Source organism: Acanthisitta chloris, unplaced genomic scaffold (genome assembly GCF_000695815.1).
Source record: "Acanthisitta chloris isolate BGI_N310 unplaced genomic scaffold, ASM69581v1 scaffold4460, whole genome shotgun sequence".
NCBI lineage: Eukaryota > Metazoa > Chordata > Aves > Passeriformes > Acanthisittidae > Acanthisitta > Acanthisitta chloris.
Genome location: NW_008650931.1, coordinates 5,979 through 17,225, shown reverse-complemented (window position 1 = coordinate 17,225; position 11,247 = coordinate 5,979). Strand labels below are relative to the sequence as shown.

At 40.6% G+C, this 11,247-nt stretch overlaps 1 protein-coding gene across 1 annotated transcript in view; it reads left to right on the top strand.

The window, feature by feature from the left end:
* LOC103798585 overlaps positions 1 to 11,013 on the top strand; it is a gene marked incomplete at its 5' end in the record, with an annotated part of 21,731 nt that extends 10,718 nt beyond the window's left edge. The window contains 4 exons of the mRNA XM_009070863.1: positions 7,452 to 7,556; positions 9,232 to 9,440; positions 9,582 to 9,714; positions 10,640 to 11,013. Coding sequence (XP_009069111.1) covers positions 7,452 to 7,556; positions 9,232 to 9,440; positions 9,582 to 9,714; positions 10,640 to 11,013 — 821 coding nt within the window. The remainder of the gene's footprint in view (positions 1 to 7,451; positions 7,557 to 9,231; positions 9,441 to 9,581; positions 9,715 to 10,639) is intronic.
* Between the last annotated feature and the right edge of the window lie 234 nt (positions 11,014 to 11,247).

Sequence of the window (11,247 nt, the reverse complement as noted above, 5' to 3'; positions counted from 1 at the left end):
GCATCAGCCTAAAACCAAGTACTGTGGAGTATGTACAGTGCTTTTATGTTCTTGTTCCCAAGCCAGCAGCCTATTAGAAATTTAGGATCGTAAGAGGGCTGAGTGGACTTTTGAAACTGTGACCATATAGTTCTGTAGGATCTCACTAGTCATTTTACATCTGCTGGATTATTTCTGTCATGCTCAGTTACAGGGATGTAAGTTATGTCTTGTTTTATAACAGGCTGACTCTAAATTAGAGGAAGGATTCTTCAGTCAGAAATCAAAACAGAAAGATAGTCCAAGTAAGGGCCCAGTGTGGGAAAAGCAGTTGATAAACTGTCCCTTGAATACTGTAGAAAGCACAATGGGATTTCTACATGATTTTTAATCAGGACTTGCATGCCTGATTGAAAGTTTATTCCAGCTGTTGCCAAGTTATTTTGGGGATAGAGGCATCCAAGTGTACCTCTCTTCAAAATTCCTCAACTGTTCTCTCACATTCTGATGTTTCTGTTGAAGCCCTTGTTGTTAACTTGTATGTCGTGCTGAAAGCATTTCTTTCCTCTGCTTAATGAGTTCTAAGATGCTATAGGCAGAGCCTACCAATTTAAACTATAAACCTGGCCTGCGAAGGCAAAAGTGGAAAAACAGTATTGCAGAGAAGCAGAGGATCAGCTTCAATATGCCTGTGTGCTTGGCTCAGCTGTATATCTGGTTAGGAAATTCTCACTTCCTATCTTCTGTGTTGTAATCACAGATTTCCATGCACTGTTTTTGTAGTGGGTATTGGGTCTGTGTAGAAGGGAAGAAGCTAGTAAACTGCCTTCAATGAGGTGAGCACCTCTACCTTCAGCAGTTTCTAGCTGAATGACAAGGAAGACTTTTCTGCCCCTTCCCACTTTGGGTTAGTTTCATATAACATGGGGTTTTAGCTCAAGGTGGGAATTCAAACCTGTGGCTTAAATTTAGCTGAATTTTGATACAGAATTGAAGCTGCAAGTTTCAGGAGAGCAAGGCTTCCGAGGTAGCCTCCATCCATACCTCATTATGGCTACTACAACTCTTCTCTGTAGTGTTTTTGCTCCTGGTCGACTCTGATAGCAGAGATGAATGAGAAGATTTAAAGCAGAAACAGAGAAAGATATTTTTGAGGCATGCTTGGATCTTCACAAAGCCTTGACCATGACACAGAGTCTCCTAGAAATCTGAGAGAACAGTTCCTTGGTTTCATGCAGGGCCCTGTCAGTCTGATGCTGCTTAACAGAAGCAAACTTATTTTAGTTAACTCTTGGAAGTTTGACTGTGCTTTGTAAATTAGTCACCACCAATGCCTTCTGTCCATGTGCCAGCTGGTCTTCCAGCCTTTGCAAATCTGTCCATGCTGTTACAGAGAGCCAGCTTTCATTCCTGACTTTCAATAAAAGAGGAAATTACCTGTATGTGCTCTTGAAACAGTCTCCCAGTCTTGAAGTGTGCTTTTGTTCTTCATTTGCCTTTCTCCTTTGTATTGATAAAGAAGACAGATTTCAGAGGAGGAACTGAGGACCACAGATCAAGCTGAGAGCTGCAAGGGAGGGTTTATGTTGAGTGGTTGAGAGGGCTGAGGACTAATCTGTACAGGCATTTGAAAAGTGGTCATCCCATCCCAACACCAATTGTTTTCACTATGGATGTAGAGTAAGGATATATGTTATATTGCTTACATGTTGTTGCAAAGGAAAAAATGTGCTGTTGTCAAATTTAAGTGCCTGGTGAAAGTGTCTCTTCCTTGTCCAAGACACTTGCTAGGAAAGGATGATATGCAGACAGAAACAAATGGAAAAGCACTGATTTGCCTTTGAATGAGTGTCCACTTTTCTGTCATTCAAACTGGGTGTTTGATAAGTGGTTTAAGATGATTCTGTGCTGCCATGTGCTTTAGGTGTGGATTTGGAGGTAGAGAAAAGCAGTGGGTGTTCCAGGGCTTTGCTTTCAACAGGTAGTGGGAGAATGTCAAATAAGAAGCTGCCAAGCCGTGCCCAAAGGTAAGGATATCCCTGTTCCTGCAGGGCATCTGACACTATGAAGGAAGGAACAGGAATCTAACTGGCTCAGGGCTGCTCTGAAGGCTCTTTCCCATGACAAGTGTGTGTGGACCCTTGTTTAAACTTCCATTTTCTCAGAGATTTAGCATCCAACCTTGTTTGACAGACTCAGTGAGTCTCAAGGAGAAAGGCCTGTCATGCTACTCATAATCTGCTTCTCACTCTGACACATCAAGTTAGAGCCTGTGTAAAAGAAATTTTGTAGCCTCTGGGCCCTTCCAGAGGCTGGAGTCACAGGTCTGATCACCTACATTTTTTGCAAGAATCTTTGAGTGAATTCGGTTCACAAAAGCCATCACAGTGATGAGGCAAAAGCAATCACAGATTATGTGAGTACTCAACAGACCAACATTTCTATTGATTTTTCTCTCTGCCTTTTGGCTGTTCACTTGTGCTGTTCACATAAAATGGTCAATTCATGTTCTCAGCACTGCTTTTTGTATTTGCTTGGCTCACAAATGCAAAATCAGATTTTAAAATAAACAAGATTGTGTTCTTTTCCTTCCACTGACTGGTCCTGGGTTTCCGAAAGGCATCTTCTCCCTGCAAAGTACAACTATTTCTCAAGGGCAAACCTGGGACTTCTGAATACTGAGAACACTTACAGAGGCATCAGGCAAAGGACATAATGCAGGGTGCTTTGATTCGATTCTGCACTCCCACATTGTGTCATAACTGGGAACTGATCTGCCTAAACTCTTTGTCTCATCTGTTCAATTTAATGGCATGTATATCAGAGGTACTACATGACAGGTAACAAGAGCAAATATCCAACAGTAACATAGAGTTTGAACCCATCAAAACAATTTAAATCTGCTTAAGACAGTTATGAAACCATACCCTTGATAACACTTCTTTGGTTTGAGACATCTTGGTTTCCAGCCCTGGTGATTTGAACACCCCTTGTGTTTTTCCTGTATTGTTCATATATAGTATTGGGCAGACAAAACCAATATTTGAAATCCTGGCAGGAGATGATAGTTTGAAACTCCTCACTGCTTATTTCTACAACATATATGTTGGAAAGTGTCTTAACCACAGAGCAGTGTGAATAGACATAGCCACAAAAATTCTATGAAAGGCTGTCTGTGATTTGTCATCTTCTTTTAGTAAGGATGCCCAGAAATGAAAATAGTATGCCTCAAGCTTAGTGAAATGACTTATCTGGCTGACACGGACTGTTTGCCTCTAGTAGCAGGTAGTTTAGAAATAAATTTGAATTTTTGTTTCAAAGCCTAAATGTAAAAATTTATCAATTTCTCCCAAGTCTGATATGATATGGAGTTGAGGAACCAGCTATTTATTTCCTGTGGGTGGGAATAGTTCAGGTTGCAGAGAGACCGCTATAGATGCTTTGTTTGTCTGTCCTAATAGCACCAAACAGCATGAAGTCCATTCCCTTGTCTCAAACATACACCATGCAAGCTTTTAATGCAAAATGTAATTCTACTTTTTTAGGAGAATTTCTTGAAATTTGCTCAGTGGTTACTCAGAGGCAACGTGGTAAACCCTGAACTGTTGTGCACATATAAGTTTGTACACAATTCTGACAACAAAATCTGAAATAAAAAGTTCAAAGCTTAACTCTAGGTAAGCACAGCTTTGAAGGAGTTTGGAAAAACCCCACAGGTCAAAACCATGGCTCTTTCTAGTGCAGCTGTTTAGCAACAGCATTGCACATTGCCTGTTCCCCATGTCTTTTGTAATCAGAGCATCATGACTGTGAAGTAAGGCAGTTGGTTAAAAGATACTTAAAATGTCATACCTCCTCTAATTAAAGTCAAACCTGAAAGCTAAGTATTGGCTAAGTGGAGTAACAGTTATTAAAGCACCTGGGTCCTGCTATGAGATGCCAGATCTCTCCAGCTTTACTGTTCTCAAGGGCACAGTGAACAACTTCACAATATGAATGAAAAATCAAACTAGAAGCTGCACAACAGGATTCTTGTGAAACATACTAATTTATAAGTTGGTGCAGAGCTAACAAAAGGCTGCGTTGGACAGATTTATTGTGATTTTGATAACAGAACACAGCACTACTTTCACAAGTCTGATTGAATTGGGTAATCTATGTACTTTCTAGTAATTCTGCTTTTTAATGCAGCTCCCATCCTGTATAAACCTGCAGTCTTGCATGCAATATAGTCCTAATCACAGTGGCTAAAACTTTTGATGGTTCCTGGTTTACAAAAGTTGAACTCAAAGGCAATAACCTAAATTGTAGTTATGGGCAGTGCCTGGGAAAATTCAGGAGTTGCAATGGCTTTATTATCTGCAAAATGCAGCAAGAAGCCTTATGCTTTCCAAAACAGAAAATATGGTGGTGTTTTTGTGATAGAGTGAAAGTTGAAGTAACACAGAAGAATAAGGATGAATTCACCTCCAGTGCAGCCTGGAGAAGAGGATCCCTTGACACGTTCAAAAAATGTGTGGATGTGGCACTTGGGAATATGGTTTAGAGGTGAGCACAGTGGTATTAGGTAAATGGTTGGACTCCATGGCCTTAGAGGCCTTTTCCAGCCTAAATGACTCAATGATTTTGTGATCTCAGCCTGGCTTCTGTTTCCATCACTTGTCTGAGATCAGGCTATAAGATGGTTGATGGGGTCTCTACAGTCCTCTGTGGGAAGGGCAGCATGAACTTCTTGTCAAGCTTACCCCATGGAGTTGTCCTGTGAGCACTGCTAGACAGCTGTGCAAAATAAAAAAAGAAAAGCAGATCCAGAGAGGGTGTGTGGCATGGTCTAGGTATATGACAGAGCCTGGGTTAAAGGCTGGTGTGGGATTTTCTCCACCCTACTTGAAAAATTGCTTTATGATCCTGCAGGTCCTTGTCTGGCACCTTTGGTCAGCTAGTTGCCTTTAGCTGCGAGGCAGAACATTTTAGGAAGATTATACTACAGCTAAGAGAAAAATACCTTGTGATAGAGAAGTGTTAATAATTCTGCTATATATTGCTATCCTAATAATGACAGCTAAATTTAAATTTGTTATGCTTCCTATCACTTGTGCTACACTGTACATTTAAGGAGACATCACACTGCAAAGACCATCACAGAGCATAGCAAGGAGAACAGGTACAAGCTTCTTTTAAGTCTGTGTCCCTTATCAAATTTGGATTCCACAGCACCCACTGCCTCCCACCCCCAGAGCAGGAAAAAACCAAACAAAAAATGGCAATTAATTCCAGGTCACAGTAGGTTGCTGTTTATAAGCTTAATATACATGGATATTTTTCCACTTTAAAAAAACCCAAAAAAACTAACCCAAAATATTAGCTACAATTAAAAGCAACTGACAATTTTATTTAGAATTCGTAAACTGCAGAGAAATGTCCTACAGTACTTAACTTGTTTATATGCAAACTTACAGATTAATACAGGAACAATGATATTGTTATGCTAATCCCAACATTTTGCGTCTTTTCTACTTAAAGGCTGTTTTTCCCGTCTTTTGAATCTGTAAGAGCTTGTGTGCTCTGATTCTTTCTTCTGAACCGACAGCAGAATTCTTTGGGGGAAAATGCACGGTTGTTTTGCCGTGGATATTGAACATACTGCAAGGGAGGAAGTTTTGCAGTGCTTTCTGTCTGGATAACTAAACTTCCTTGGTTTATGTATGTGTGTATGGTTGTTCATGGTTTATCTGACACAAGGTGTCTGCCTTTCTACTTCATGATTACTTTTCATACAGCTTGTATGTTGTTTTTCCTTCCTGAAACAATGTCACTGTCAACTGATAATAAAATGTCAGATCCTGATATTATATGTAATATCTTCTTACATGATTGGAGACATTCACTATATATTAAATGGACTTGACAATATTTTCTGTCATTCAACAGTTTAACTCATGGCAAGTTTTGTTTAACTTATGTCATTAACTTATGTAAGAAAAGTAAATGTGTGTGCAGTAGTGGTAGATCTCTGCCACTTGTTCCTGAAGCCAATTGTGCAGCTGCTGGTCACTTCTAGTCCTCAGCAGGTTTCTAAACAGCAGGTTTACATCTGACACGAGCTGCCGGATTCTGTCAGGTGCAGGAATGAAGGGCAGAGCTTAAATACAGCAGAGGCTGTAGTTATATGTTATAGCCTTACAATCATGAGACATGAATATCCTTTCGTTGTACTTCAGACCATGGGTATGGTTACATGGTCTCCTTTATTCTGTATAAAGTTAGGAGCATGAGCTAGTTCCGTGTCTCTGCAGTCTCCTGGCTGGCAGTGAGCAGTTCTTTGCTCTCCTTTGTGCTGTGTATAGAAACAGTAATAGTGCTTATAAACTAAGATAAAAACATTGCTCTGCCAAACACTTCTCTCCCTGATCAGCCAGAGTATTTCTGCCATGCTGGGACCCTGTTTGTGATCCTCTACATACTCATGTTCACAATGCTCTGGTGCTAGAAGGCAGCATGGACAACATGCCACTAGCTTGCTGTGCCTGTGGCCCAGGCTGCGTAGGAAAATAAATGTTCTCTGCTAGTTTGTCGAAAGCCTGTAAAGTTAAACTCTGGTCAGCCCTTCCCTGACACCATGTGCTGATTTCCGCACCCTTTCTCTGACATGATGAGCTGCTTGTGTTTTCTGAGGCAGCTCTGAGGCAAATCATCCTAAATACTTCTGAACTTGTCCTCTCATGCTTCAGGTACAGGATGGGCTGTAAACTGGTGTCTGCTATGACTAAACTGTATTGCAACACAGAATTGCATAGTCAGCTCTTCAGAAAGAAAGTCAGCGATTTTAGAAAGTGTAGAAAAACATCTACTTTATCATGGGAGACTTCAATAATTTTCCTCAATCAAGAGGTGTTACTTGCACAGGGAAATTCTATCTTAAGACATCATCTTGACAGATAGGTGGGACTCCATCTCAATACTTAAGGGTGGATGATTCTCAGATGCAGCAGATCATGGCCTGAATATGTTTGCAAAGCTAAGTTTAAATAAGCAGGTAACAACTGGTACTTCTGATGGGTGGCTTTAGAGAGTTCAAATCAATAATGGGCTAAATGAGCTAGAAGATCATATTTAACTAGGAAAATGTAATTAATAATTTGAAACTGTTGAAGAAATTTTATCATGTGCAGACCCACATTATACAAAAAATCCTGAGAGTCTTGGAGGGAAAAATTATAGCATTAAAAACAGAGAATATGCTGGAATGAAGAAAATCAGGAAGATCGAGATAGTAATCAAGACTGTAAAAATATAGAGTTTGTAAAGGAAGAAAAAGAGCAGAAGCAGAACTTTAGAACTGGCAGAATTAAAGGCAAGAAGACATTAATATATTTTCTAAATGCCCCAAGAAAGAATACTTCCAATAATACTGATCAGCTGTTGAATGAATTCTGTACAGCTGTTAATAATGCTGAAAATTTTGTTTCTAGGTACAGGAGACACAATCAATGCATATGACATGAAAATTTTAAAAAGTCATTCACAGCCAAAGATGATGACAGATAACAGCACTGACATGAAAAGAGGAAACTTAGGTGACTTACACTGTAGCTACTAGATATTGGGCCAGTTGGGTGGATGCATCAATAAAAGAAATACAGATAAGATAGTACCAGTGAACCTGCATTTGACAATCTGAGGTGGGAAGATTTGATTCTTGTATGAGGTTATAAGTTTGTTCCATAATATAACAGGACATTCTTAGGCTTGTCATATCATCACTTCTGAATTGCTAGCCTGGAAAATGGATAAAGGTTTTGCTAAGAGAATTCTTATCAAATAGGTAGTTTTTAAGTCTTGTGAATGCTTAGTCCTTGGCACTTAGACCTAATTAAGGTTTTTATTAAGGAGATAGGCAGTTGCATATAGAAAGAGCAGAAAATCTATTTTTTTTTCTGCAGGACAGATTATGAACAAGTAATAACATCCCATGAAAAACTCCTGTGCAACATCATGTGACAATAACAATGCTGTGGATTTCATTTCAGCAATCAAGCCTGTGGTTCCGTGATGGAAATAGAGGCTGATCTACTTCTTTCAAATACTGCAGCTTTACTGAGAACTATTGCTGAACCTCATTAAAATGATATATTATTTTTAAAAGAAAGAAAAGGGGGAAAAAGGCATTTGATGATAAAAATGTTTCCTACAGTTGGAAATTGCTTTGTATTCTCTCAGACAATTAAAGGAAATAATGAAACATTTAATTGTGTTTTGAATGATGTTCGGGTAGGAGCACAGCTCTGCTTGCTAATGACTCTACTTCACTTAGCTACCCCTAAGCCATTGATGCTACCAGAATTGAATTACTAAGTTTTCTGAAATAGGAATGGGTTTCATGTTGCTTTTCCCTTTCCTGTATGAATGAGGATAGGGAAGGGAGTGAAAGCTTGCAGCCTCCCTAGGCTAAATTCTTCTCCTCTCCCTGAGAAACAGACAGCTGCAGGATGGATTTTAGGTAAATTTATACTGACTTCCTAAAGTGTATCTCTGTTCTGGTCAAAGGAGCATTATAGACCTAAAACAAGATCACTGTTCAGCAAATAGAATGCCTGTGTGGGTAGTTCTGAAAGTCCCATCAACCCATTGTCAGAGATGAAAATGTTGCTAAAAACACTGATATTGAAGACCATTGAAGAAAATATATCAGTTTGAAATAGATTTTATCTAGCAACAGAAGAACTGAATGTTTGTGGCCTGATGATGTAGCCCTATCTGAAGAAATATTTTTCTTTAACATTGAAATATCTTTTCAAATAAGGACTTGTTGACAGTGCATGTAAGTAGAATGTCTTGATTATACTAAAACAGGTCAATTCAACCTCTCTTTGGAATTCTTTTTTATTTTTAATTTTTTTTGTAGTACAGCTCAGAGAACTAGTGAGTAAAGTGGGAAAATGCTTTTGCAGGTGCTGGGGTACGTCAGTACTGGTCACTTTTTAACCACCACCTCCTAAGGGCACAGGCAATTCCCAAATGTCAGAAGTCCAGCAGACAAGGCAGAAGGCCATCTTGGCTTACCAGGAATCTTCTTTTGGAGCTAAGGCAAAAAAAGGAAGGTGTATGCACACTGGAAACAAGGTCAGGTGACATGGGAGGAATACAGAGATGCTGCTCACCACTGTAGGGATTAAAACCATGTGACCAAAGCTCAACTGGAGTTGAAGCTGGCCAGAACTGTGGGGGACAATAAAAATTACTTCTTCAAAGACAATAATGACAAAAGGCAGGGCAGAAATTACATCAGCCCATTACAGGATGAGACTGGTCGCCTTACAAAGAGGGACATAGACAAGGTGGAGATGTTTAATGCCTTCTTTGTCTCTATCAACATTGATGTCAGACTAAGGGGGTCCCAGAGCTGTGAGCTGGAGGACCACAGAAGTGACAATGACAAACTCCAAGTTGACCGTAATGTTGTGAGGAATCTGCTGCTCTAGCTGGAACCCTATAAATCTATGAGGCCTGATGAGGTTCATCGAAGAATACTTGAAGAGCTGGCTGATGTCATTGCAAGGCCTCCCTGAACAATTTTTGAATGGTCTTGGCATTCTGGAGAGGTCCCAGTTGACTGGAAGCTGGCTAACATTATCCCAGTTTTCAAAAACAGGAAGAAGGATGACCCTGGTAACTACAGGCCTGTTGGTCTCACCTCAGTGCCTGGTAAACTTATGGAGAAGATTATTCTGGAAGGTATTGAAAAACACTTGAAAGACAATGCAGTCATTGGACACAGCCAGCATAATGGGAAATTCCTGCTTGTCAAATCTGATTTCCTTCTATGATACAAGGTAACCCACCTAGCTGATCAAGAGAAGGCAGTTGATGCAATCTTTTTGGATTTCATCAAAGCTTTCGATACAGTCTCTCATAGTATTCTTCTGGATGAAATGTCCAGCGTACAACGGGATAAACACATCATGCTATGGGTGGGCAACTGGCTCATGGGTCAGGCCCAAAGGGTTACACGATCATAGAATCAGAAAATATTAAGGGGTTGGAATGGACCTTAAAGACCATGTAGTCCCAATCCCCTGTGCCCTGTGCAGGGACACCTCCAACTAGACCAGGTTGCTCAAGGCTTTGTCCAACCTGGCTTTGAACACTGCCAGAGTTGACGCAGCCACAACCTCCCTGGGCAACCTGTGCCAGTGTCTTACCATCCTCACAGTAAAACATTTCTTCCTAATATCTAATCTAAATTTTCCCTTTTTCAATTTATCCCAGTTACTCCTTGTCCTATCACTACAGTTCCTAACAAAGAATTCCTCTCCAGCTTCACTGTATCCCTTTCAGATATTGAAAGGTTGCTATGAGGTCCCCGTGCAGCCTTCTCTTCTCTAGGCCTAACAACCACAACTTTCTCAGTCTGTCTTCATAGGGAAGGTGCTCTAGCCTTTACCAACTTTGTGGCTCTCCTCTGGACTTGCTCCAACAGCTCCATATCCTTTTTATGTTGGGGACACCAGAACTGTACGCAATACTCCAGGTAGAGTCTCACAAGAGCAGAGTAGAGGGCAAGAATCACCTCCTTTGACCTGCTGGCCACACTTCCTTTGACGCAGACCAGGATTCATTTGACTTTAGCTGCATTATTGGGATTATGGGATTATATCAGGCTGGTGGCTGGTCACTAGTGGAATTCGACAGGGCTTCATCATAGGCCGAGTGCTCTTCAACATCTTTATAAATGACTTGGACATGGGATTTGAAGGGATACAAAGCAAGTTTGCCAATGATACAAAATTGGAAGAAGCTGTTGACTTCCTCAAAGGCAGAGAGGCCTTGCTGAGAGACCTTGATAAATTTAGAGATGTGGACAATCACCAATCATATGAAGTTCAACTAAGGCATGTGCTGGACTCTATACCTGGAATGGGGCAACCCCTATACAGACTGGGGAATGAGGTGCTGGAAAGTAGTGTTGTAAAAAGGGACCCAGGGGTCCTGGTCAATAGCAGTTTGAATATGTACGAACAGTGCACCCTGTGAGCCAGGATGGCCAATGATGTCCTGGGGTGCATCAGGCAAGGCATTGCCAGCTGGTCAAGGGAGGTGATTGTCCTGTTCTAGTCTATGCTGATGCAGCCTCACCTTGAATATTGTATGCAGTTTTGGGCACCACAATATAAAAAAGACATAAAGCTATTAGAAAACATCCAAAGGAGGGCAATGAAGATGGTGAAGGGCCTTGAGGGGAAGCCGTATGAGGAGCAGCTGAGGTCA